The following is a 27,959-nucleotide window of genomic DNA, read 5'->3' as shown; positions in this document are numbered from 1 at the left end:
TCACAGTAGGCTATTACTGTTTTTATTGTATTTTGATTGAATAAAAATCAAGTTTTGGTACATATATGTTTGTTTAAATAAATAGGAACTGCTTATATATACATATACAAATACACATATATATATATATATACAGTGCTATGCATAAGTTTAGACACCCATGCTAAAGTTGACTAAAAAGAGGAATAAAAAATCATATTTTGGAAATTGAACTTAATGCCTTAATTTAAAAAATTAGGAAAAATCCAACCTTTAAGGACACCAATTTTCTTTGTGAATGAATAATGTATCGTAAATAAATAAATGTTCTTCCTTAAAATACAGGGTGCATAAGTTTGGACACCCCTATGTTAAATTCCCATAGAGGCGGGCAGATTTTTATTTTTAAGTATTTTTTTTTATTTTTTTGTTTAGGATACTATGCATCCTGATAAAGTTCCCTTGGCCTTTGGAATTAAAATAGCCCCACTTCATCACATAGCCTTCACCATACCTAGAGATTGGCATGGGGTACTTTCCATAAGATCATCTCTCAATGCAAATCAAACTAGCTATTAGGCTAACTGAAATAAAACCATGCCAATCTCTAGGTATGGTGAAGGCTATGTGATGATGTGGGGCTATTTTAATTCCAAAGGCCAAGGGAACTTTATCAGGATGCATAGTATCCTGGATCCATGAAGTAACTGGCCTTTAAAAATAAAAATCTGCCTGCCTCTATGGGAATTTAACATAGGGGTGTCCAAACTTATGCACCCTGTATTTTAAGGAAGAACATTTATTTCTTTACGATACATTATTCATTCACAAAGAAAATTGGTGTCCTTAAAGGTTGGATTTTTCCAAAATTTTTTAATTAAGGCATTAAGTTCAGTTTCCAAAAGATGATTTATTATTCCTCTTTTTAGTCAACTTTAGTATGGGTGTCTAAACTTATGCATAGCACTGTATATATATATATATATATATATATATATATATATATATATATATATATATATATATATATATATATATAAAATACAAGAATCATTTAACAATTTAGAATGCAACATTGATGCTCACTCATTATTGATTATTAAAAAAAATTGTGTGTGAGATTTTTTTTCCCCAGTGTGAGTTAAAAATAGACATTTCTTAATTAATTTATTACCTTAATGTATAATTAAAAACATGAGTTAACAAAGAACAATAGTATATTTGTAAATTAACATTAACCTTGTTGTAAAGTGTAACCAAATCTTTACGATTCCCAAATTGTCTCTCGCACTGTAAAAGTCACACCGTTAACCTGGTTTTAGTTTTGAGCTAAAATGACACAGGAATTATTTAAATTCTCTTTATTTTGAACGCCGTTAGCATGTTATGCTAAAACTAGGTTTTTGTGAGTTCTGAATCCGTGAGTGTTGGCAGAGGTCAAAAACCATTTGTCTCCGGACTAGATTGCTGTTGTGTTATGCAGACGGCTCTATTCATCAGACTAATGCTTCTGAAGGGGTCGATGCCTGTCTCAGACTGGATACGTTTTACACAGATGAATCTGACCGCAGAATTTCCTGCTCGCCCGGCCTCCTTCCTGTGTGCGATAGCCCTGATTGGCTGGCCTGCATTGATTGATTGATTTAATTGGTCTCTTCTCACAGGTGCTAGAAAAGATGTGACTCAGTGGACAGGAAGGTTCATAATTAAATGACGGCATTGTTCTTCTTTTATAGCCTTAATCATGTAGGCCAGGGCACTTCAGTCTTTAAAAGTCAGCTAATGTTGGACACTTTATGATCTAGCCAAGTTAATTTATCTTTTTTTGTATCTAGACTCCTAGACTTGCCTATCTGTCTTTACACTGTGAACGAGCCACAAAAGGCCTTATTTTTCGGCCATTAACTATTACTATATATTAAAGGGGCAGTAAGCGATTTCTGAGAAACGCTGTTGATATTTGAAATCACCAAAACAAACACGCCCCTACCCAAAAGGATCACACCTTTATCTTGATAGCTCCGCCCCCAAATTCACAAACACGCTATGCAACACAGGCACCTCCCCCCTAATGAGTGTGTACCCTTACTGCCGATTGGCTACAAGTGTGTTTTGGTGCTCGGTCTGATCCACTTTCAACAGTGTTTCTCAGAAATCGCTTACTGCATCTTTAACTTACAGTTCTATTTGTATTTAATAATAATACAGTCATTTTGTGCCCAAAAAATCGTGGAAATAATTTGTCGTTTTTATCCTATTGTTTACTATATTGATTTTTGCTTCGTTTTGGTTCTTTTGCTGTTATAGGCTGTAAGGACCTTTGAAATAATTGAAATCATTTGGTGAAGTGATATGGAACTTTAATGCGGTCAAGAACTGCCTGGAACTACGTTAGCCGTGCGTTTCCTTGAAAATAATTGCACACCTTAGAATGTTCTTCAACCAATCAGATTCAAGCATTCAACAGCCCCTTGGTATAAGTTCAAATATGGAACTCACTTTAGGCACAGGGACATTGCCATCATGGAGGAAAAAATCCAAACTGTTCTCTTGAATGTCTTTGTACGGTGTTGCAAAAAGATTTGTCTTCACTTGATTAAGGAGTCTAGCCAAACCCATTAATTAAAAAGGGTCTCCACTTTTAGCTCAGAGACACACATAGACACAGTGCTGCGTCAATATATTCAGATGAACAGTCAAATTAATGCTCTTCTGACTCATAATGTCTTCCTGAATTAAGTCTTGCCTGAGCTGATTGGCTGATGTAAATCTACTCGAATGTGATTGGTCATTTCAAAATAGCCCTCCAGTCACATTGGCTCCCATCTCCCAGCCAGCCCTGCATATCTCCTCATCAGGCCTGCAGAGCAGTGAAGGAAGAAATGAGAGATGGATGCTGAGACATGATGAGATGATAGTGAGGGATGAAGAAATGGGAGGAGAGGAAAATGAGATGTGCCAAGTGAGGAAACGGGATATCTGCAGAAATCTAGACTCATGACTCTGCACTCTTCAGGTTTGGCCAGAATAGTTGAGGGAAATCTGTATTTTAGAGTATCTCTCATAGTTATTAGTTACTACTATTTGCCTCACTTTTTTTAAAAAGTGAACATTTGGATGAGTAGGAGGATTCAGATGTTCTGGTTTAATTCATTCATATTAATTAGTTATTGCACAAATAATTTAATTTATTCTACGGTTTTTGTAGTCTATGTGCTGTATTAATCCAGAGATCAGATCTATAGCAGATCAGATCTTTTTTTTTTAGACAAAACAGACATGTACAAATTAGCGTTGCATTAGAAGTCTTTTAAATAACTATTTCACCAGCGCATTGATTTGCTTCGTGTACATAAAACTGAGTTCTTGTTATACAGTAATCGGAGGATGCAATCATTCTTGCAGAACAATTTAAGTGCTTAAATGAACTTGTGACATTTAATTTGACAAATTCATTCCATCTGCCGCCATCAGTCCCAGGATTTTGTAGGTCAGCTGTGCAGTAGTGAATACATTACTGTTGTCGCTTGCCACGTCTGATAACAACAGCAATGACCACTTAGCTTTAAAAAGAACAAATTCCAGCACGGAATTGTCATTATTTATAACTCCTATAGCTTTATATTTATAACTCAATTTGATTATTTATTTACATCATAGAGAACTGGAATGAGACACACTCAATATCGGTAGTTACTATGGTATTTAGGTGGAAACTATGGTTACCATGGTGAATCTTTGGTGAAGAGATCTCACACCAAGACAAAAAATCCAGTGGATCAGTCTTTTGCCTGTTAGGCCTTTACAAAAGCAGTTAAATTGACAGTGAATAACTGTTCCTACAAGAGTAATCTTCCCCTTAGACACTTCATACACAAAGGCCCTGATCTTACACTTTTCACACCTGTCCTTGTCCTCGACGGGATGTCTCAGGAGATTTCCCACTGCCTTTTTGTGCAGGGAACATGCTCTATGGAAGCAGACGTAATCGCTTCACCAAAGCACGTTGTAGATACTGTACTTTGTGTGTTTATGCAGTGTTGTGATGGTAAGAAACCTCAAGTATCCTAGTGAGTGAGATTAGATATACCAAGACAGTGCACTCATATTACTATGAATGGGGAGAAAGTGAAATATGTCAGAATAAGTCCCAACTTCTAAATAAAAGAGCCAATCCTCAATTGGTAAAGTCAGGGTTCTGAGACGCGGCCTTAGGACTTGTGCATTGCCTGTTCCAGCCTGAACACTATTTGAGCATAATAAATAACATTTATGGGACAGTTCATGTCAGATGTTGTTGCTTATTAAAAATGTTATTTAAATGCAAGTATGTCAAGCAGTTTTTGAGCTTTTAGGATTTCCTCATTCAAGTGTTATAGGACTTAAATGCCGAGCTGCCCGAAGGCATTGCAAACATGGCTAAATGTTTTTGCTAATGCTAACTTTAGTGCCTCGTGGCATAATGATGAGAATGCAACATTTAGGCTATTTACATTTATGCATTTGGCAGATGCTTTTATCCAAAGCAACTTGCATTGCATTTCATGGTATACATGCATTCCCTGGGAAATTAATAAAAATGTTACTTTATTTTATTTTGCACAGTATTGACATGGCTAGATATCGAAACTCACTTGATGAGTTAATCAGTTAGTTGTGGAAACTCATTTACATGGTTAATGAAATCAAAATTGACCCTATTAACTTTGTTAGCGCACATTACCAATCTTATAGCGACCAATTAATCTGTGCAGGTTACCTGTCGTGGTAATCTTTAATCAAAATCTAAAAATTAGCTTCCACTCTGGAATAGCGTTCCTTCTCTGATGACGCTTGGGTTGAATATCCTTAACCACTCCCTCCAACCGTCAGTCTGCTATGAGCGAGTGATGGAGAGGAGGTGCGCTAAAGCAAAACCCGCCCTCGATTCAAAATTCACTTGGAAATACATCACAACACTGGAGTAAAGTCGGTTGCAACTTCGGGTTCACTGGGACTTTAATAGTATGACATTGAGAGACCATCCTGTAGTGGTGGTGGTGTAGTGGTTAAGCATTTGGGATGTAATCTAAATGTTTTAGCTTCACCATTGTGTGCCCTGATACTTACCCACAGGTGGCTGTAGAAAATGTACTTTAATTTGCTTTGGATAGAAGTGTCTGCTAAATGACAAATGGCCCAGCGAGTATAGGCTAACCATTCGCACAGTGCCTGGATATTAGACTTTCTCTGGCTGTCTGGAGTAAAATATGTTTGGGTTGAGAGTCAAATGCTCCAAGGTGTAGTCAAGAGATCTAGTCTTCCACTCAGGTAATCAGAGAGCATCATGGGCCGCAGGAAGATGATGTACAGAGCAACAGTCTTCACACGGCACGCACTTCATTATAGATAACATCTGATACGGTCTACGGTGTGTGCGTGTGTGTGTTGTTATTACCGTTACACTCTGTCTGTCACCGAGCGTCTGTGAGATTTCATTTTCAAGCGACTGATGCACAGCGACACAAGCCGTAAATAAAGAGCGCGAAAACATGACCCTGCCCTGCTCCGGCCCTGAGAGGGACTAACAGCGCGTCCTTGCACAGGCTTAATCGCCGATGACAGCCTGTTATCCTGCAGCGACACACGAGTGTGGGATTCTGGCCCACTCACGTCTGTGAAATGGCTTCATTGTTACTTCGTTACTTTACTTTGTACATTGATACTAAAGTAGAGGTGGCAGTATGAACGAATATCACGGTGTAAGTAATTTTACACCACCATTCAAGAGTTTGGGGCCAGTAAGATATTTTTTTTTGAAGGAAATAAATAAATGTCGTTCTTTTGAACTTTCTATTCATCAAAGAATCCTGAAAAAAATACAGTGCTATGCATAAGTTTAGACACCCATGCTAAAGTTGACTAAAAAGAGGAATAAAAAATCATCTTTTGGAAATTGAACTTAATGCCTTAATTTAAAAAATTAGGAAAAATCCAACCTTTAAGGACACCAATTTTCTTTGTGAATGAATAATGTATCGTAAATAAATAAATGTTCTTCCTTAAAATACAGGGTGCATAAGTTTGGACACCCCTATGTTAAATTCCCATAGAGGCAGGCAGATTTTTATTTTTAAGTATTTTTTGTAAAAAAAAAATTAGGATACTATGCATCCTGATAAAGTTCCCTTGGCCTTTGGAATTAAAATAGCCCCACATCATCACATAGCCTTCACCATACCTAGAGATTGGCATGGGGTACTTTCCATAAGATCATCTCTCAATGCAAATCAAACCAGCTATTAGGCTTACTGAAATAAAACCATGCCAATCTCTAGGTATGGTGAAGGCTATGTGATGATGTGGGGCTATTTTAATTCCAAAGGCCAAGGGAACTTTATCAGGATGCATAGTATCCTGGATCCATGAAGTAACTGGCCTTTAAAAATAAAAATCTGCCTGCCTCTATGGGAATTTAACATAGGGGTGTCCAAACTTATGCACCCTGTATTTTAAGGAAGAACATTTATTTATTTACGATACATTATTCATTCACAAAGAAAATTGGTGTCCTTAAAGGTTGGATTTTTCCTAATTTTTTTAATTAAGGCATTAAGTTCAGTTTCCAAAAGATGATTTTTTATTCCTCTTTTTAGTCAACTTTAGTATGGGTGTCTAAACTTATGCATTGCACTGTATTTGTGGATAGGCATCATGACCTTTTTGCAGAGTATCATCATGGGTAAAGTGTCTGGTAAGCAACATAGTAAGAAAACTGACACAAGTTATGAGATATTAACGAGAAAACCACAAATACAACACCCTTCAGTCTTCAGCGCTTCAGCATCATGAAATAAGGAATCTGGGTTTGAGTAAAACAAGTGAATAAATACATTTATTAAGCATTAATATGTGAGTTATAAATGGCTCACTATTTGGCAGGCATTGCGTTAAAGTTGCCCTTTTTATTTATGCAGTTATAACTGCTTATTAACGATTTATAATGCATTTGTAAATTACTTGTTAATCATTAACAAACACCTTTATAAACCCATTACAAAGGGAACGTAATGTAAAGTGTTACCAATTAGGTAAATGTTAAAATATTAAAATATGAAAGATCTTGCATTTTAATAATAGTTCACAATATTATGTTTTACTGTATTTGTGATCAAATAAATGGAGCTTTGTGAAAAAATCGTACCCACCTTAACTTTTGAATGGTCGTTTATATAACAGTTATGGTATAGATTACAATGTATTTATTTTCTTATATTGTAATGCTTACCAATGCTTACTTAACCATGTGGTAATGGTACGCCATCTCATTTGCTCTGTATTTTCACATTATTATTTTAACATTACTCCATGTTTCTTTGTCACTCTCATTTGGTATATTGTAAATGCTATAGCAGAATCTTTACTGCTTAACACATTTCAGTGTTTGTACTCTCACAACCCTAGGTTATTCCTTTAGTTGTTAAAAGTAAACAAATGCACAGTTAAGACTGTGTAGCCTCTAGCACACACAAGACAAGACAAAGATAGATAGCATTCATTACAAAGCTGTCCAGACAGACATCTTACAGTGTCCTTGTGTGTGTTTTTCAGCACCTCTCTGACCACAAAGGAAGTTTGATTAATGTCGATAGTCTCTCCGATTCCTTGTGCGGGATCAGCTTCATTGAATGGATTTGGAATGTATCTTAACTGGGTTGACTGGACTTGAGCCTGTAAACAACCAACTAGAAACACCCTGTCAATCACATGGACATGCACCACTCAAATTTTCTTCAGAAGTTTGAAAGTCTAGTTAGTTAAAGGGAAAGTTCGCCCAAAAATGAAAATTCTGTCATTAATTACTCACTCTCATGTCGTTCCAAACCCGTAAGACTTTCATTCATCTTTCGGAACACAAATGAAGATCTTTTTGATGAAATCTGAGTGCTTTCTGTCCCTCCATTGACAGCTACACAACTACCACTTTGACGCTTCAAAACGTTCATAAAGAGATCGTCAAACGTGCTGCGTACCACGAGAATGAACCTCATTGGTTTTCGCACATCAAGCAAACATGCTTGAGCTTCCGTTTACCACAACTAATGTGTGAGTTGATGAATGTTTATATGTGAATAAAAGCCTAAATTAAATCTGTTCATCATATAAAGTGATCGTGTCTCTTCAGAAAATGTGGTTAAACCGCTCAATTCATATGGATTAGTTTTACGATCTCTTTATGAACGTTTTGAAGCGTCAAAGTGGTAGTTGCGTAGCTGTCAATGGAGGGACAGAAAGCTCTCAGATTTCATCAAAAAGATCTTCATTTGTGTTCCGAAAGATGAACGAAAGTCTTACGGGTTTGGAACGACATGAGGATGAGTAATTAATGACAGAATTTTCATTTTTTGGGTGAACTATCCCTTTAATACACGCTCAATAACCATTTAATGTTATTTTTCCTCGCACTTGTTATGTTGGTTACATCAAATGAAAAGAAATGTTTCATATGCGAGAAAGTTCTTGTATTTTGATGGCAGCTTAAGAAAACAAACTTTGTTCTTTAAAATAATGTGCAGCATTGAGCAAAATATGACCAGGGACATTTATTCAGAATGAAAATACTAGTGTCAATTTTAATTTTTATGTTGTCTTGTTTCTAATATCAGACATTTACTCTCTTTCACAGTTTTGTCTGGCCCGAAAAGTTACAGAATAATTTGAATAATAGGGCAATTATAATGTAATGCAAAACATAAATTAGGCAGAATGCACTGCTTTGATTGCATTTCTGTCATCATTTATTCTCTTACAGTACATATTGTTCCAACCTGTGGAACACGAAAGGAAATTTTAGGCAGAATATTTTAGACTGAGAGCCTTCGTCACCATTCACTTTTATTGCATCTTTTTTCCCTACTCAATGAAAGTGAATGACGACTGAACCCGTCATTCTGTCTAACAACTAATTTTGGGCTCCACAGAAGAAAGAAAAGTCAACATAATAGTGAGTAAATTGACTGAATTTTCATTTTTAGGTAAATATTCCTTTATATTAATTGTCATTGGGAGAATAACTAAAGCAGACAAAATCTCTTCACCTTATTGTGGAAAACCCCCTAACTGACTGCTCTCTCAGTTCCTCCTCTCTGTTCTTTTGCGTTGTGTAAAATCACTGGTGCTGCCTCTCTACTGCTAATAATACACAGCAAAATCAATTACCCAAATGATTCCAAATCTTTCCTTAGCCTCAGGTGCTGCAGGAGCTTCAGTAACGACATACTGCGTGCAACAAGCAAAGAATGCCATCCCATTCTCACACTGTTATGTTGCGGCGAATGAATACTGGTGCTATTAATGGATTGTGAGGCTGTACAGGAGCAAATTACTGTAACGTATGTGTTACAGTGCTTTAGCTCAGGTGGATGCGAGTGCACATGCAGATGGTCCCCTCTTTTTCCATCTCTTTCTCCCCCCCCCCCCCCCCACTCTCTGATGGAGTTTGAATGGGTGCTCTTTGAGTGCCTTTATGCTGGATGATCTTTCATTTCCTACTCTCAGTAATCCGGTGCAGGCTCAGACTCAGGGCAGCAGGCCCGGAGGATCTCTCTCTCTCTCTCTCTCTCTCTCTGTGTGTGTGTGCAGTCCCACGTGGCCCATTGAAGGAGTCCCACAGGATTAACCCACATATCTCTTGACTTGTCCTGTAAAACTGCCCTGACACACACATGCACACGCATGCGCACATAATCACACAGCATGACAGATGAATGCACATGCATGTGAGAAACATTGGTAAATCACTGCTGGAGTTGCTGAGAAAGCCTGTTTTATACAGCACAGATGTGTGAGACCACATTAAAAAGCGGGAACTCTATCTCAGGTTCTGTCTATTGTTCTGTCATTCTATCTATCGTTCTATGTCTCAGTCTGTCATTCCATCTAGTGTTCTATCATTCTGTCTGTATGCCTGTCAGTCGATCACTCTGTCGTGCCATCTCTTGCTTTTATTCTATCGTTCTATCAATCTGTCTGTCTTTATGTCTGTTGATCATTCGATCATTCTGTCTATCATTCTATCTATCGTTCTGTCATTCTATTGATCTAGTGTTCTCTCTTTCTAATGATCATTCTATCTATCGGTCTGTCTGACAATATAGCGTTGTATCTGTCTGTCTGTCTTTAGATCATTCTATCTATTGTTCTGTCTCATTCTGCCTGCCTCGTTCTATCTCTCATTCTATCTATCTATCTATCTATCTATCTATCTATCTAGCTAGCTGTCTATCTATCTGTCGATTGTTCAGTCTTGTCCCATCCATCCATCCATCCATCCATCCATCCATCCATCCATCCATCCATCCATCCATCCATCCATCCATCCATCCATCCATCCATCCATCCATCCATCCATCCATCCATCCATCCATCCATCCATCCATCCAAAAGCTTCAGACAGATGCCACACAAGACAATACCTTGAATTGCCTTATTCAAATGTCAGAGCTGATCGATAAAGAAAAAAAGTTTGTTTTAATGCATAAACTCACTGGTATCCAGCGCACAGGCTGATGGGAATCCGTCAGTCAGGGTCAGATATGTGACGTGGAGTGAGGATGAGTGGGTGTGTCTTGGCTGTTAACGAGCACTGACATTTCCTGTCCCAGCATGAGTACCTGTGCCCAGTGTGCTGTCAGCAGGGATGAAGCGTCCTGCCGAGACATGAGTGGCAAGCATGTGGCTGTTTGTCAACAGGCGAATGGGAATTCTGACAGAGCAGAGAGAGTGTGTGGACGGCGAATACGAGCATGTGTTTGCACCTGTGCCCCAATGTGGAGATGATTAAACCAAGCGTGCCGCACAAGTCCTAAAAAGTGAAGCCAAAGTGTCTCGATCGCCCCCCGGTGGCTGTTCCCAGTATAGGTCATAAAGCCCGCCTCCTGTTTTCTGTCATTTTAGGTCGTTTTTTTTCATGCTGATGTAAATTTAAGTGTTCTTTTTTAAAAATAAGTTTGGTCTAAATTAGTTATTTGATGCTATAAAAACTGGAATGTGACGTCATGATTGACAGCTGTGATTGACAGCTTCTCTAAACGAAGTAGTCACTTAGGCACCAACTGACTTTTTGGGGGATTTTCGGGAGGAGATTGGAGCTTCAGCTTTAATTTCTACAAGTCCAGAATGAGCTGTTCTGCAGTAAACCGGACTAACGGTTTCTGCGACAGTGAGGGCGGGACCTTGATATCGCGGCTCTTCCTGCTCACTACTGCGCAGAAGCAGAATCCCAAATCTGCGCAAGATGTCAGCGCCATATTAGGACTTTAGGACATATTAGGAGCTTCAGTTTTCACCAATGGAAGAGAATGAAGGGGAGTCGTCCATCTTTTTTTACAGTCTATCGATTAAACGTGTTGGTTTGTGCTCTCTCTGGTGCCCTCCTCAGGGGGAACGGGGGAATCACAGCTTGTCAGAGGTTGGATATCCTTTTATAATGTTGTAAAAGTTCACTTTCCAAGACTGAAGACTGTTTTATGCTTTTTTAATTTAATGTTCTCTCCTACATAATGGTTCTCTCCTACATAATCTCTTAAAAGTAATGAGAGGTTCAAATATTTTTATATTTTTATACATTTTATATCATATTATATTACATTACATTATATTATGAAATACAATATTATGTCAAATGTAACTAAAGCATAGACACAGACATGTATCAAGTTTAAGTTCAAGACCGGATGTGACCATGCTGTTACAGAAAACGTGATGTTCACATGGTTAGACACGGTCAGATATATAACATGTCACATGTTCCGCCATTGTTCCTGTGAATGTCCATGCAAACCCGCAAACATACACCTGCTCTGTCATGCAACCACTGCTCAGGCTGAACTGCAGGTGTCATAGCTTCACTGTGTGGATCAATCCAACTGACCCTTTTCTTTCCTGTAGCCTGTTGAGAGACGTCTCTGATTGTTCTGCTTATGGAAGCACTGATTGTGCTTGTGTGAATTCTGATGGGTTCATGTCTTCTAACATGAGTACCTGTGCCCAGTGCGCTGTCAGCAGGGATGAAGCGTCCTGCCGAGACATGAGTTGCAAGCATGTGGCTGTTTGTCAACAGGCGAATGGGAATTCTGACAGAGCAGAGAGAGTGTGTGGATGGCGAGTTCGAGCATGTGGTTGCACCTGTGCCCCAATGTGGAGATGATTAAACGTGTTGGTTTGTGCTCTCTCTGGTGCCCTCCTCAGGGGGAACCGGGGAATAACAGCTTGTCAGAGGTTGGATTTCCTTTTATAATGTTGTATAAGTTCACTTTCCAAGACTGAAGATTGTTTTATGCTTTTTAATTTAATGTTCTCTCCTACATAATGGCAGGTCTCCTAAAAGTGATGAGAGGTTCAAATATTTTTATAATAGTATATTACATTACATTACATTATATTATAAAATACAATATTATGTCAACTTGTATCGAGTTCAAGACCGGATATGACCATACTGTTCATATCGGCCAGAAAACGTATAGTTCACATGGTTAGACACGGTCAGAGATATAACATGTCACATGTACCGCCATTGTTCCTGTGAATGTCCATGCAAACCCGCAAACATACACCTGCTCTGTCATGCAACCACAGCCCAGGCTGAACTGCAGGTGTCATAGCTTCACTGTGTGGATCAATCCAACTGACCCTTTTCTTTCCTGTAGCCTGTGGAGAGACGTCTCTGATTGTTCATATAACTTGTTTATATATATATGCTTTATGGAAACCACATGTTCAACTTTTAGAAAGGTTTTGAGAGCCATCATACTGACCCCTAATGTTACTGGTTGCTAGATTATTATGCAGTTGCTATGGTGTTCTGTCACTGTGTGATGATTGGCATGTTTCTATGCAGTTGCTAGGGTGTTCTGTGTGATGATTGGCATGTTTCTATGCAGTTGCTAGGGTGTTGTGGGTGGTTGCTTGGTGGTTTCGTACAGGCCTAATTCAAAAGGACCCATTTGAGGTATCATTCATGTCCACAAACAATGTCAGATGAGTTATGCACCTAAGTTTAATACTCAAGGGTAAATATTGGATTTGTATGAAACAGTAACCTTTTAAGCAATAATAATAGTGACCACTAATGAAATTTATTGTGATTCTTTCAAGCTATCTGGCTATCTGTTTCATAGCAATTTGTAATCTTATTTGAATGTACTGTACTAAAGAAATCCCTTATACTAGATCAAATTCTGTTTCAGTCTTTAAGAGACTCTGGAGCCTTCTTGTAATTTTGAGGATTCTGGTCATAATCACTGTCTATATTTTTGATATAGAAAGCAGAAAGCAATGCAGCCATCATGATATTATGTAAGTGATTGTCTTATGTAAATCTTATATCCGCAGAGATGGGCTAATTTAATTTGCTGGACTGTAGATGGCTCTGTTTGTCTAAAATAAATGCATGAATCACTGCATTTGACTGAAAAGCTCAGACATGAAAGGTGAAAAGTCTCAAAATCTCTAAATTTAGCTTCTCTTTAGTAGTTTGACCTGTGCAGTCCCTTAACAAGATTAATATGAGGACATTCACTGATGCATTACTTTTTGAGACTAGTTGCATTTAGAAGTGTGCATTTAAGGGGAATTGTGTAAAAACAATTTTTCATTAAAGGGGAACTATGCAGTTTTTTTTTATGCAAGTTACCTTAACTGAACAGCTTCGGGGTCATTGGTTGAATGGTGGTCTTCTCGCACCCCCCCTAGCAAGAACATTAAAGACAGCAGCCTCTAGCATCAGTCGCTAATGCATCTCTTGAGATCAGGGAGGTTTACCACAGCTCTTACTAGCTGGCCTCCGTTACAATCATAAATGCGAAATGTGTAATTTTTGCAACACTAGTGCCACTAAACAGAATTTCAAATCTAGATATGGAACTGACTCGGATATGGAAGCTTAAGTTTACTTGTTTATCCAAATAATTGCATATGTGAGAAGTTCTGCTTTAAACTCCTAGTGGTGCAGAAATTACACACTTTACCATTTAATTCTGTTTTCTTTTTCAAAATTCAAAATTCAATTATAATAATCCCTCCCTGTTCTATCCTGTATATCCTAGGCAATGTTTGAAACTTCCTTGAGTTATTTCCTAATTCAAACGAATATTGTATTCATTATTTGTTAAGCCACTTTGGATAAAAGTATTTTCTCGCAGAGTGTGGAGGAAAAGGGTGAGTTTTTCTTGGACGTCGATATGAAACAGAGGGACAAGCAACACCATCTGTGGAGATTTTTCTCGTTTGATTGTTGTTAATATTTGTAGTGAATCATAATACATTTCTAAAATGTTCGTCCATATAAATCAATCTGCAGTCAATTTAAACCTTCAATGTGTAACTTGCTTCATAATCCGTATGATCAATTCTAATAAACCTGCTTAATTGTGATAAATCCAGCTTGCACACATTAAACATACAAGCTCTCATAACTCCTTTCTCTTCCTGCCCCCTCGATCTCAGGGTGATTGATTTCGTGGCCTGTGTGTTTATCCCATTGGGCGTTCAGCTGCATGAGCTTCATGTAAAGCGCTTCGAAGGCTAAGGCCTCACACCCACAATCTCTTAGTGAATTTTTTAAAGAGCTCTGCACCTCTGCCCTTCACTACAGAGTTTAAATGACTATAAACTGATCTGTTAACACTCTGACATCTCTCTTGTTTTCAATTTTCCACCTCTGTCTTTTTATTTGCTTAGCTGCATGTAATGGTTTGTGAATAGGGAAAAGGGGAAAGCAAGGTTATACCGTCAAGCACACCCTGAACTCTCGGTTTATTTAACTCAAACCTTGCCTACTAGGTATGTTGGTTCCAAAAATGCATCCGGTAGTAAGTTTAGCCAACCCATTATAATAAAAAGAAAGACTGATTAAACTAAATAACAGTCTGTGCTTGCAAAGATAACTTGGCTGTAAAAGTTAAAAATGTTATGTTTAGTCTTTTTGCTTCCACATTGCTTGAAAGGTAAGATATATCAAGTTTTTATTATTATAGAAATTCATTAACAATAGCATAGAAAACATCCTGTTGCAAAAAAAGAAAAATTAATCTGAATGCAGATCAACGATGTGTGAGATTAGAATTTTTTTATTAGATTAAAATAAACATTACCTTGTTTTAATAGTGCTTTATATATCGATATAGCTATATATATAATATTGTGCACAATATGTCACTATATCCCACTGAGCCTCATAAATAGGGCACGCATGCGCTGAACACCTCTGAAGTAAACTAACCCTGGAACAGAACGTGCTCCAGAGTAGGTTCTCTTAAGAGAGTAAGTTGCTATGGCTTACTTACGCTGCATTCACACAGGGCATCGCCGTTAACGCTTCTTTGAATGGGTGACGTCATGCATTGTCAAACTGAATTGTGGGTTCTTCTGCGTCGAGTCACTGGTGTTGCTTGTGGAAGAAGTTGAAAAATTGTCAACTTTTCAAGTGCCAACGCAGGAGTCAGCCAATCAGATCGCCTTTATGCAAATACACTAGCGCGTTGCAGTCCAAGCTGGAAGTTATGTGATTGGCTGTTGTCACTATGACGGTTGCGTCAGCACCAAGCTTCAGACGTGCCCTCCATTAAGCGTTGACGCAGACGCCCCATGTGAATGCATGGGTATTTCACATAACCTGCTTTTTGAAACAGCCTACCCCTTAGAATTTGGCATGTTTTTGTAACAGATGGAAAGATGCTTTACAAAACAACTTATCTATTTGCTAATCATTAAAGGTGATCATATGCATTTACATTGAAGATATTTTTATAGGGAAGCAGAGAAATTTCCATCTGAGAGGTATATACTCTGTCAACACCGAACACAAGTGGTGTGTGAAATTTCAAGCCGTTACCATTATAGGCAATGAAGCTGTTTACACTGGAACTGTCCATGTGGTCTTGCAGAGCTTTATTTTCCGCATCGGTTTTAAAATGAGTTACTTAGAAAAGCCATATGCGTGCTATAACTTGGATGTGCTATAACTTTCACCATTGTGAAATGACGTGCAGCTTCGATGCTTCCATTGTAGACAGACTGAAAAGCATTATCAGTCGTGTATACATGCGGGCTTTTGATTTGACTTGGCAAACTTTGGAGATTTCTGCTGCTCTTTCAGATGCATGCAGCTATTTGTTCGAAAAGTGGTTTATGTAACACATTTGAAATCTGTTGAATTCAAAGGTTATCCCAACATGCAAAACAGTTATGTCTGCACCTGTTTGATGGCAACATCAAAAGACACCACGAAATGGGAGCAAAAAATCACAGACACACAGACAGCAACACAGGTATGCAACTAGCTAATTCAGGTCCTGTGGATTAGCTAAATAATGTTAGCAAACATTTAATGTTGTTCACAGTAGTTAGCTTGCTGTATTGAATATCATTTTACAAATGAACTGTTATGGCTTTGGGTCCCATTAATCCAGTTATTTTCTATTATTTCTAAACATTTGGATGGTGTATTGGTGTGGTATATTCAAAGTTTAACCATGCTAATGTTGTTCTTTGGCAACCAATATGCCAGTAGGAGTTTGTCTGATTGTCCCTTGTCCAGTAACAGCTGACACTGCATCTGTGGTTTCCATGCGTTCCAAAACTCACATGAACACAAAATACTACATTGTTAATATATATATATATATATATTTTTTTTTTCTACTTTGTGGGCTTTTCCGATTATTATTGGACCACTTCCGATAACCTCTACAGACAAAGGTGTCATACTCGTTTAAGCTAAGGAGACACGTGCCCCATTCAGATTTCTGTGCCAATTGGCTTTGAATGCAAAAAATAAACATAAAAAACAAGATAGTTTTAGATGTGGCAGAAATCAAGAATTCATGTCAATTTGGCCTGTCCAACTGAGTTGCAGCTTTCACAGATCATTTTCTTGAAATGAGAATTAATTTACAATTTTTCTTGGGCTTTCTTCACAGACACACTGCATTACCTCTGCCTCGTTCATTATGCTAAAAGCACACCTCACAAATGTCTACACTCACACAACGTCCATCTCGCTTCAACGCAGAATATAAAAAGCAGAAAGGCACAGATGGCAGAGCATTTTGTGAGCTTTGCACAAGCATTGAGTGAACACTGCACCTGTTTATATTTAGCTTCAGTGTGGAGCACTTGGGGGGAGTAGAATCAAAAAGAAAAGGCATCTGTCTCGCATGGCAAAACCTTTCCTTTCCTCAGCCTCTCCCCAGATTTCATCCTGACCCGCTCTAGCAGTCAAGCAAAGCTGTGCACATACATTTTGTCAGAATTTTGTTACTAGAATAGCTGTTTACTTACTGCAGAAAGCTTCTTTCTCTTCTCAACAGCCTCGTTTTGGAGATTTTCATGGGATCATTTGTATGAAGTCACAAGTTTAGTTACATTTTTAGGATGTATTAAAATTGCTCTTACTTTTTAAAATCTTTAAACCTTTGTATTAAACTTCAGCATATGACTCTGTACAATTCCACAGATTTCCAATGATCCAAGTTATATTTAGGGACCAGAACATCATAGAAAATGGTGGTGGGTTCTTTGTCTTTTGCCAGAAAGCAACCACCCATGCTAAACATGCAACATATAAACCCAGTCAGAACACCATCACAACTGCATAGCAAAATCTTGGCAAGCAGCCACAATATCTTTGGATGATAACTTCTATTTAACTAAGTTTTCATTAGTGAGCAATATCTGATGCAGGTTATGGTAGTTTGTGTATGCTTGTGTTCACCAGAGATGTACAAGCAGTTGCACATCTTGCAACCCAGTAAACAAACATTCCAACACTACCATATTGGCAAGCCCTCTGCCAGGTATTGTGAAAGTATATGAGTCTGACAAGAAAATCGAGAAAAGGAGGGGCAAAGGAATTTGAAAATGCACTCTCTTTTATATTTAGTTTCGCTCTTTATTGCTGTACCCATGCGACTCATTAAACTTAGCGAGGACTTTTGCAATCTCCTATCTACAGTGTATCTGTATGGTTTTAGCATTCTTTAAGACTGTGGACATAAAACATTTTATGATTTTATAATTATCTGTAGTCTGTAGACCCATGGTTGTTAAAGACAATAACATTCAGTACAGATTGTTGTTGTTGTGTGTGCTGGTGTACTATTTGCTGCTATATTCTGCTGAATATTTTCTATGATGTTGCAGAAGAAGGAATAATTGCCTCACTGCTGTAGTGAGTTTTTTTTAACTGTTTGATGAGATCTATAATCTTTTTGCATATCACTCTCTGGGTTTATGAAGTCAGCTGTCCTAGATGTCAGTTTATATATTCCGTTTGTCTTTTTTGGGTGTTTCATGTGTATAGCAATTATAGGTATAGTATATAGTATACTAATGCACCCTACAGAACGCATCACTGTGAACTGTATTCCCTTTTAAACTGGACGTCATTACATGGTAGACGGTAAATACACAGGTGTATTTTAAGTCCTGTTAGGTCGATTACCCAAATATTTGCAAGAGCTGCTGCAACCACATGTTAGTACATATTCAACGCGATCATCTAATCATATTCGTTTGATTATCCCTAGAAAAAAACTGTCTATGGTCGCTCTGCTTTTAGTTTCGCTGCTCCAAATGATTGGAATGTGCTACAAAAGTCAATGAAATTGGAGTCATTTATTTCAATCTCTGCATTTAAAAAACTATTAGGGAGTGTTTTTATCACAGCTTGTGAATGTTTTAACTTAATGTAAATATGTGTGTGAATTGTAATATGTTAGTATGTCCTTCAGGAGATCTTAATTCTCCTGCCAGGCTGTCGTTGAAAATAAGAACTTGTTCTTAAGTGACTTGCCTGGTTAAAGGGTCATGAAACCCCCCTCTTTCAGCTCAAGTCTAGCTCACAATCTTTTTGAAAAATGCAACTTAAATGGGCGTGGTGGCTGTGAGAAGAAGGGAGGGGAGTGGGTGTGGTGTGGCAAGGCAAGGGAGAGGAGAGGGGAGGGGAGGGGGGGAACTGTCATCGCCAGTGGCCCATGCATATCGACTGTCACTAAAAGTCAGTGGTAAAACGTGAGGAAATGCTTTTTTTATAGCTGACAAAGTATGAAATTAAATGAAATACACTGACACCTTATTTTTGTCCATTCAAAAGTAACTGAAGGCCCTGCTACATATATTAGCCTACAGTAATCATAATTCTATTTAAAACATATAAATGTACATGCATATGTATAATTATGTCATTATAAAATATATCTGTTTATATACACACTATAAATGCATATATTTGAAAATAGTAAATTTTCCAAAAAAAAAAAAAAAAAAAGTTCTGTACATAGCCTAGATCTACGCGCCCCCTAAACCCACATAATAAAGATGGACAGTGACATAGAAATTTGCACAAATTAAGCATATGTTCCGTACAACTGAGGTATTATCGAAATATCTAGATTTTAATAACGAGTGGTTATTTAACAAAAGGCAAGTAAAACGGTCAGGGTTACATTTTAGACACACACACACACACACATCTCTGAAGCGATAGAAAAGTCCTCGGGAACGCATCACTCGCAAGACGAAACCTGCATTGGTGTACAAGGCCGAAGTCCACCATTCTCCAGTTGAATGGTTGCTACACACACATAGTTTAGATGTGTCCGTGGTTCGCAGGGAAAGATGCACTGGAACTTTTGCACCACGAAAACAAACGCGCGTCCCATCATTGCCTCTCTCATCTTTTGACATGTCTGTTATTGGAAAGTTCCACGTGGTGTCATGAATAATTAAGAGAAAGTGTCTTCTCATTGGATAAGAAAACTCAGTCATGAATAATTATGAGACACCGATGAGTCATCAAAGTACTATAGCTGTGACGTGGACACGATGAAGATTTTAAACCCGGAAGATGAAAATAGCGGAAAAAAACTAAAATGTAACCATTTCCCCCCTACTATTAAATCTAACAGATGCTAACATTGTCTTCAATGGTGTTCAACACACATACCTCTGTTAAAATCTCAGAAAATTTGGTTTAGGGTTTCATGACCCTTTAAATAAAGGTTAATTAAATAGGGTTGTGCACAGTCAGTGTTTGCAACATGTATTTCTGAGCATTGTGCTAGAAATGAGAATCTGGTATGCAAGTTTTGTGAGCTCTTGATCCACATTCTAAAGCAAAATGCTTTTATGATGATCATACGTTTATAGTCTTACACTCCTTGTTTAATGATATGCTTTGTGATTTTCAACGCACATGAGCCTCCTGCTGTGGGTGGAATCAGCCATCATTCTGAGCTTGTGTGTCTAACTGGACTTACCAGAGGCTACATAATTGTGTGTGTTAAACATAGTGGCTTTGAAAAGAGTCAGCAAGGCCTTTGAGAAAAGGTTGCAGTCTTGGCCAGAACCCAATTATGCTTGCTTGCTCGACTTGACCAAATCCCTTTTGAATTACAATAGTTGTGTGACAAAGGCAGAGAGAGAAGAGAGAATGCCAGTGAAGGCAAGTGATGCGATAAATCACATGTATTCTGTCTATTGACACTTTGACCTTGTCTACAGTTTTTTTTTCTTCTCCTTTATATCGTAATTGTTTCATGATACTAATTTCATGTTTGCCTCTCAATTTCAGAAAAAAGAATGGCTGTGTTTGACATGCCAGACCCAGAGAGCAATGTCAGGGAGCTTAGGGGATATTTCTCCTCCTGTGCCACCATCCGTTGGATCTCCCAGATTACTAGGCCCAGCCAATCAACAACAGCAGCGAGGGCCCAGTCAGCAAGCTACGCTGAGACCTATCGGCCCTCAGCAGCAAAAGCCACCTGGTGCCCAAGTAAGTGGTCCTTTCTCTCCGGTAAAACAAGGGGTGCCACAGTGCAAGGGCCCCTCTCAACAAATACCTGCAACTAAGGCTGAGACAAAAAAACAAGATCAAGGCATTAACAAGAAACAAGCTATGTCCAAAACAGAAACGTCGTCTAAAAAGGGAACATCGGATAAAAAAGATGAGAAGAAAAGTAGTGGCATGCAGAAATCTAAACAAGATGACGTGAGTGGCCCTCTGTGTCCTCATCACCACTGTATTTGTCTTTCATAACAGATCACTTCAACATTCTATGATGGGAATGTTCCATGTTCTCAAAACCAGTTTAAAGTTAACAATCTCTGGGGCTAATTACTATTTCCAGTGCCTGATGGTTACACAGTGATGAGTCAACATCATTTGTAAACTCTTTTTTAATTATCCATTAAGAACTGATGTCACAAATAGCCCATTTTAATGTGACACTAAGTTATCATTTGTTAATATAAGCATGCCATTTTTATCAGCATCATTAACTAGTATTATTATTTACAACTTCATCACTATTTAGATTCACTTTTGATGATCATCTACTCCGTTTTGCATGCTTGTCTAATATGTGCCATTTGCATGTTTTGTTAATTGTATTTGATAAACTGTGTTATGAATGTTTTAAATGTTGATATTGTAAAATTTTCAGTTTAATTTAAATGATTTATGACATATATATAATGCATATCTAATGCGCCTAATGCATTATCCTCTGTATTTACAGGATTCCAACAAGTCTAGCACACAGAGCCTGAGTGATACAGGCTACTCCTCAGATGGTATATCCAGCTCCCAGAGTGAGATTACAGGCTTGATCCAAGAGGACTCTATAAAGCTCAATGAGAGGGGGATCTCTGAACAACGCAGCCCCCCAAGTCCATCTGAACTAACAAAACTGGAAAGCTCAATGCGACCTCTGTTGGAGTCACATACAGTCACTGACCAAGGACAGCATCGTGATGGAAGGGATACCGCAGAACAGCAGAGACCTCGATCTCTGTCTATATCACAAGATCAGGAATTTGAGTCTGATGAAGAAGCATCAGATGATCTAAGCTGTAAATTAAGACATGATTATGTGGAAGACAGCAGTGAAAGTGGCCTTTCTCCATTACCACCCCGACAGAAGAAGTCACAGAAAGATCTAACAGATGAGGAGTTCATGAGGAGACAGATTCTGGAGATGAGTGCAGATGAGGAAGAGACAGCAGATGTTGAGGGCCAGGTAAAGACAAAAAGGAGCCATAAACACAGTGGAGATCTAGGAAAAGAGAGACGTCGTCTAACACAGCAATCTAGCAGTTTTGAAGAAGACTCTAAAAGCACTGATAACTACAAATCAGGTGAAGCAGATGACATGATGGCCTCACAAGGTGGTCTGAGACGATTTAAAACTATAGAATTGAATAATACAAATAGCTACAATCGTGACATGGAACTCAGCACAGATCATGACCTCAGGGAGCCTGAGCTTGAGATGGAAAGCCTTACTGGGTCACCTGAAGAAAGGTCAAGGGGAGAATACTCTTCAACCCTTCCTGCAACCACACCAAGTTATACCTCTGGAACTTCTCCAACCTCTGTGTCATCAATGGAAGATGACAGTGATAGCAGTCCTAGCAGAAGACAAAGGCTTGAGGAAGCAAAGCAACAAAGGAAAGCAAGGCATCGATCCCATGGTCCACTGCTGCCCACCATTGAGGACTCCTCAGAAGAAGATGAATTGCGAGAAGAAGAGGAACTTCTGAGAGAGCAGGAGAAGATGAGAGACTTAGAGCAGCAGAGGATTCGCAGTACAGCCAGAAAAACTAAAAGGGACAAAGAGGAACTGAGGGCACAGAGACGCAGAGAGAGGTCAAAGACACCTCCTAGTAACCTTTCACCTATTGAAGATGCATCCCCAACAGAGGAGCTCAGACAAGCTGCAGAAATGGAAGAACTCCACAGATCGTCCTGCTCAGAATACTCGCCCTCCATGGATTCAGAAGCTGAAGGATTTGAAATGGGTTCAAAGCTGTACAAGTCTGGCAGTGAATATAATCTACCTACATTTATGTCTTTGTACTCTCCCACAGAGAAATCCTCTGCTGTCTCTCCCTCCACAGCAGATAAATCATTAAAAAGCGCTGAAGAGGTTTATGAGGAAATGATGCGAAAAGCAGAGATGATGCAAAAGCAGCAGCAACGGGCACCAGGAAAGCAAAACCAGGAAAGAGTCCTTCAAACAGACAGAAAACACCATTTAGATTCTGGAACCACTAATCTGAGTCCAGGTACAAGTCCTACCCAGATCTCAGCTCCAGTCTCATTCTCTGGAAATGATCCTTCAGGAAGAGGGACACAAAGGATACATTCTACACAGAGTCATTCACAACAAAGTCAAGTTAGAATGAGCAGCCAAACCTCTAAAGGAGGCCATTCTACTGGTTCTCCACAGTCTCAAGTTAGGCAGCCTGCTCCCACACAGTCTCAAGGAAGACTACAAGGGACAGTACAGGGCCAAGTGCCTGATCCTGGATCATCCTCCTTATCATCAAAGATGTTCTCATATTTTAAAGGCTCAAGTCCTTCCACATCCCCTTCTACTTCCCCCTCACACAGTCCAACGCGTTCCCCTGCACCTTGTACTACTTCTACAGTGGTACCTACTCAAACCTCTCAGATCTCCCATAGAGCAGGGGCACCACGTCTTGCAAGACAACAGTCCTCCCAAGATTCCCCAGTTATGGTGATTACATTGGGATCAGGAACTAGCAGTCAAACCAAACCAGTGACTGTAAATTCCTCGACCTCACCTTTATCATCACCAACAAAAGACAGCCAACAGACAATTTATCAAACTCAATATACAACAATGAAGTCACCCACATCACCACAGAAATATCCAGCTCACCCATCACCTCAACATAGCTTGCAAAGGACACAGATATCAGAGCGAGTTAGTGTGGCTGTGAGCACTGCCACCTCTGCTGGTTCCCAAAGTAGTGGATCTCTTCCTGTAGGAAACATATCCTTGTGTAGAATCTCCACAGTACCTGGTACCTCAAGAGTTGTAGAGCAAGGCACAATTGCCCCTGGTAATAATATAGTGGATCTTAGAGCACCAATGAAGCCTGCCCCAATCATTATGACAGACCAGGGTATGGACCTAACATCTCTAGCTTCTGATGCACGACGATACTCTCTTGAAGCAGAAACACCCCCAAGTCGTCATACTGCCGTACAACCTCTTATTATGAATCTAAACGCACAGGCACAACCTCAGGTGACAACAACTACACCAACAACAGTAAGTGTGACTGTGGCAGCATCCATGTTCATATCACAGCCAAAGCAACCAGTTGTGTATGGAGATCCTTTGCAAAATAGAGTCGACTTCGGTCAAGGAGTTGGATCTGCAGTCTGTCTGACCCAGACCAGGCCAATAATCGCAGATCCATCCATTCCAAAAATTGATGCATGTCTGGAAAATCTAGGCATTCAACAGCAGCAACTTCAGAAACAGCAACAGAAACTTCAGCAACAACAAGAGCTCCTTGAGCAACAGCTCCAGCAACATCAACATAATGCATCTTTTGCCCGGTACAACTTAGCTAATCAAGTGCAACCGATATTGTTAAAGAAGGACTTGGTGGTAAGCCAAAACACTGGTGGAGGCACACAAACAGCAGTTACTTCCATTCCCAAGATATCTCCGCTACCTCCACCACCATTATCATGCTCTACGTCTACCACACCTACACTTGGTCATGACATATATGGTGGTGTGGCTTTGGAGCTAAAAAACAAGCCTGCTGTGATGAATCTCTCTTCAGTGAAGCCCCAGGTAATGATGGTGCAGTTGGATGAGAATAGCACTCAGGGGGCTACAGTGACCCAGATTGTTAAAAGAGAGGAGCCGCCTCCTCCAGTAGAGGTTCTAGATCTCACAGGACAGATTAAACCAGATAATCAGTTAGCTTGCTGTGATGTTGTCTACAAGTTGCCATTTGCAGGTAGTTGCTCAGGCCCTTTTGCTCAGAGAGGTACGACAACACAATCAGAGCCATCTGCAGAGCCATCTCAAGCTCCCGGACAGCAAAACCAACCTGGAAAAGATGGCTACCAAACAGCAAATATCCAAATGGCTGCAGATGAACGCAAATCTTTTACCTTGCCTCCTCCAGGACGACTTCAGCCATCTATGTCAGACAATAATCTAGCAGGTTCAAGTCTCCAATATTATCAGAGGACTGACCCTGGGGACCTAGCAGTGGATTTAAGCACCATGAAGCAGGCCTATGAAGCAGGATATCTTGGAATGGGTGCCCAATATGGATCTTACACCGATCTACGCCATCAAGGAGGTGATACAGCTCCACCGTTACCTTTGCGAAGGTATGGCTCATTGTCCAATATAAATGCAGAGTATGGTTATCCTTCACGTGACCTAGGTGGTTTTCAAGAATCCAATCTTGCACAGTACAGTGCCACTACTGCTAGAGAGATTAGCAGAATGTGTGCTGCTCTTAACTCCATGGAACAGTTTGGTAGTCGTTACACCAGTAATCCTGAGCTTCTGCAGTATGGTGCTGGGAGAGGAGGCCCTGCTGGCAGACTTAACCTTCAACAAGGCCTAGCATCTATTAGAGCCAACCTGTTGTATGGTCCAGATGGCAGACCAACAGTACATGGTCAAACACTTACGAATTTAATCAATGCTAGACAAGCTAGCCTAAGGTCTTTATATCCCCCTGCTGTGAGGACAGCTGATGGCATGATATATTCTACTATCAACACCCCAATTGCATCCACCCTGCCAATCACCACCCAGCCTGCCCCTGTTCTTAATCCCATGTTAAAAGGAGTATATGGACCTTGCCCTTCAGGCAATGTAACAGCTGTACCTCTTGCTAACCTCACCAGGTTGCCTCAAGTCACCCCAAGAATGCCTCTTAATGCACAGGGACCTTACAGATATCCTCCTCCAAATCGATTTTCAGTAACCGCTCCAGATACTTCATCAGGACGTGTCCCACCTTCTAGTACTTCCCAGGAAGCTCCTGTTTACCTCGGAAAGTCTACAGCACCTGGCAGTATGTCAACTCCTGCAGCACCTAAAACTGGTCAACCTGTTTCTAATTTGGGTATGCAAAGTGTACAGCCAGCACATACTAGTACAGTGCCAGTTCAATCAGTTGTAAATGAACAAGCTCCCTTGGCTCATATTTCAGTAGAAGGTACTACAACACAACTCCAAACACAGCCCCAAACCCAACCACAGTCTTTGGTCAAAGGTCAGGAACAATCTCAAGCTCAAAGCCAGCCTCAGACACAACCTCAAATATTAACAGTGCCACAAAAGCAGACCCAGGCATTTACCCGAGTCTTTCCAGATACATCTTCCAGTACCACTATAACCACATCTGCTAATATTGAGAAGGAAAAAGAAGAGGAACGATTGCGACAACAACAGGAGCAAATCTTGCAGCTGGAACGAGAACGTGTTGAGTTGGAGAAATTGCGTCAGCTACGTCTACAAGAGGAGTTGGAGAGGGACCGTTTAGAGCTCCAGAGGCACAGAGAGAAAGAACATCTTCTCATGCAGCGGGAGATTCAAGAACTACAGACCATCAAGCAGCAGGTTATTCACCAGCAACAGGCTGAAAGGGAAACCCAGCTAGTGATGCAAAGAGAGCAGCTGGCACAACAAAGGATGCAGCTAGACCACATTCAGTCTCTGCAACAGCAGCTCCAGCAGCAGCTTGAAGAACAAAAGCGGCAGAAAACAGCAGCCATTGAAGCAGCTGCAGTAGCAGCTGCAGCAGAGGCCGCGGCTGCTTCAGCAGCTGCTGCAGCAGTAGCTACAACAGCTCAAGGTGCTGTTCAAGGTGTGATGGTTGGTGGAACTACACCTCAAACCATCTCAATTATCTATGATCAGAGTGGTAGAATTATTCCACAAGAAGGCCAGAGTGTGCAGATCTTGCCATGTGCTGATGGACAGGTGGTCCAGGCAGTAGTGTCCACTAGGCCTTTGCCTAGCTCTTCTTCAGAGATGTCCCTTAAGAATAGTGAAGATCATGGAGATGGTCGGATTATGAAGAAACAAAACTCTATGCCCCGTTTGAGGAATGGATCAGAGGATGAGTCTGTAAAGAGAATTGCAGATTGCAGTGTCCAAACTGATGATGAAGACACTGAGGACAAACTCATGTCTCGTCGTCGTAGAACTAGACGTATAGCTGACTGCAGCGTTCAGACTGATGAAGAAGACCAGGGTGAGTGGGACACTCAGCCAATACGCCGCAGGCGTTCAAGATACTCCAAACATTCTGAAACAACTTCAGAGACTAAGAGTGATGCATCTAAATCCAGCATTGCCATTCAGACCACCAATGACTCCTCATGTCAGACTGAGTCAGACCAGTTGGGTAGAATATCTCCAGCCATACACATTACCATGGCTGAAACATCAAAGGTTGAACTCCTTCACTACATATCTGCTCCAGAAAGGACCCAAAAGGGAGAGAGTTTAGCCTGTCAAACTGATCCAGAGGCACAATTCCACGGAGTGGTTGCTCCTCAGCTCAGTGTTCCCACTACTGTTAGCCCCTATTCTACTAGTTTGCAATTAGTTGGTGCCATGCCAACCAAGTTTGAAAGGAGAAAGCCAGACCCATTAGAAATTGGATACCAACAAGCTCAGCAGCAAAATGAATCTCCTTCCCGTCAGCCACCCAAATCTCCACAAGTGCTGTACTCTCCAGTGTCTCCGTTATCACCCCATCGTATGTTGGAGACTACCTTTCCTTCCAGTGAGAAACTTAATAAGGCACATGTGACTCCCCAACAAAAAGCCTTCACTGCAGAATCACCACAGAGACATCAGACTATTCCGAGACCCATAAAGAGTGTTCAACGGTCCATGTCAGATCCTAAGCCTCTCAGTCCAACATCAGAGGACCCAACCAAGACCAAATTCTCTTTATACCAAAGTCAAACCAGCTCAGCGAGCCAGGTATGGAACCATTTCATTGCCAATATTTGTTTACTTTACAGTTTTCTGTTGTTGACTACAAAACCACAGCTTGTAGATAGTAATTTGAGACAATTCAATCCCCATTTGTACCATTTATACACTGTAGGGCCCAATAATAGTATA

The 27,959-nt window shown here is 39.9% G+C and overlaps 1 protein-coding gene across 2 annotated transcripts in view; it reads left to right on the top strand.

The window, feature by feature from the left end:
• The window catches only part of bsnb (bassoon (presynaptic cytomatrix protein) b), an 88,412-nt gene that overhangs the window by 48,681 nt on the left and 11,772 nt on the right, over positions 1–27,959 (top strand). The window contains exons 4-5 of one of the 2 annotated variants that reach the window (XM_084395719.1): positions 20,594–20,794; positions 21,540–27,815. In XM_084395719.1, the coding sequence (XP_084251845.1) occupies positions 20,594–20,794; positions 21,540–27,815 (6,477 nt within the window). Of the gene's footprint in view, positions 1–20,593; positions 21,011–21,539; positions 27,816–27,959 lie in introns of both variants that reach the window. The other variant, XM_084395718.1, reaches the window with a different exon arrangement.

Source organism: Rutilus rutilus (genome assembly GCF_951802725.1).
Source record: "Rutilus rutilus genome assembly, chromosome: 22".
NCBI lineage: Eukaryota > Metazoa > Chordata > Actinopteri > Cypriniformes > Leuciscidae > Rutilus > Rutilus rutilus.
The sequence above is the reverse complement of the archived record's forward strand: the minus strand, read 5'-3'. Positions and strand labels throughout refer to the sequence as shown.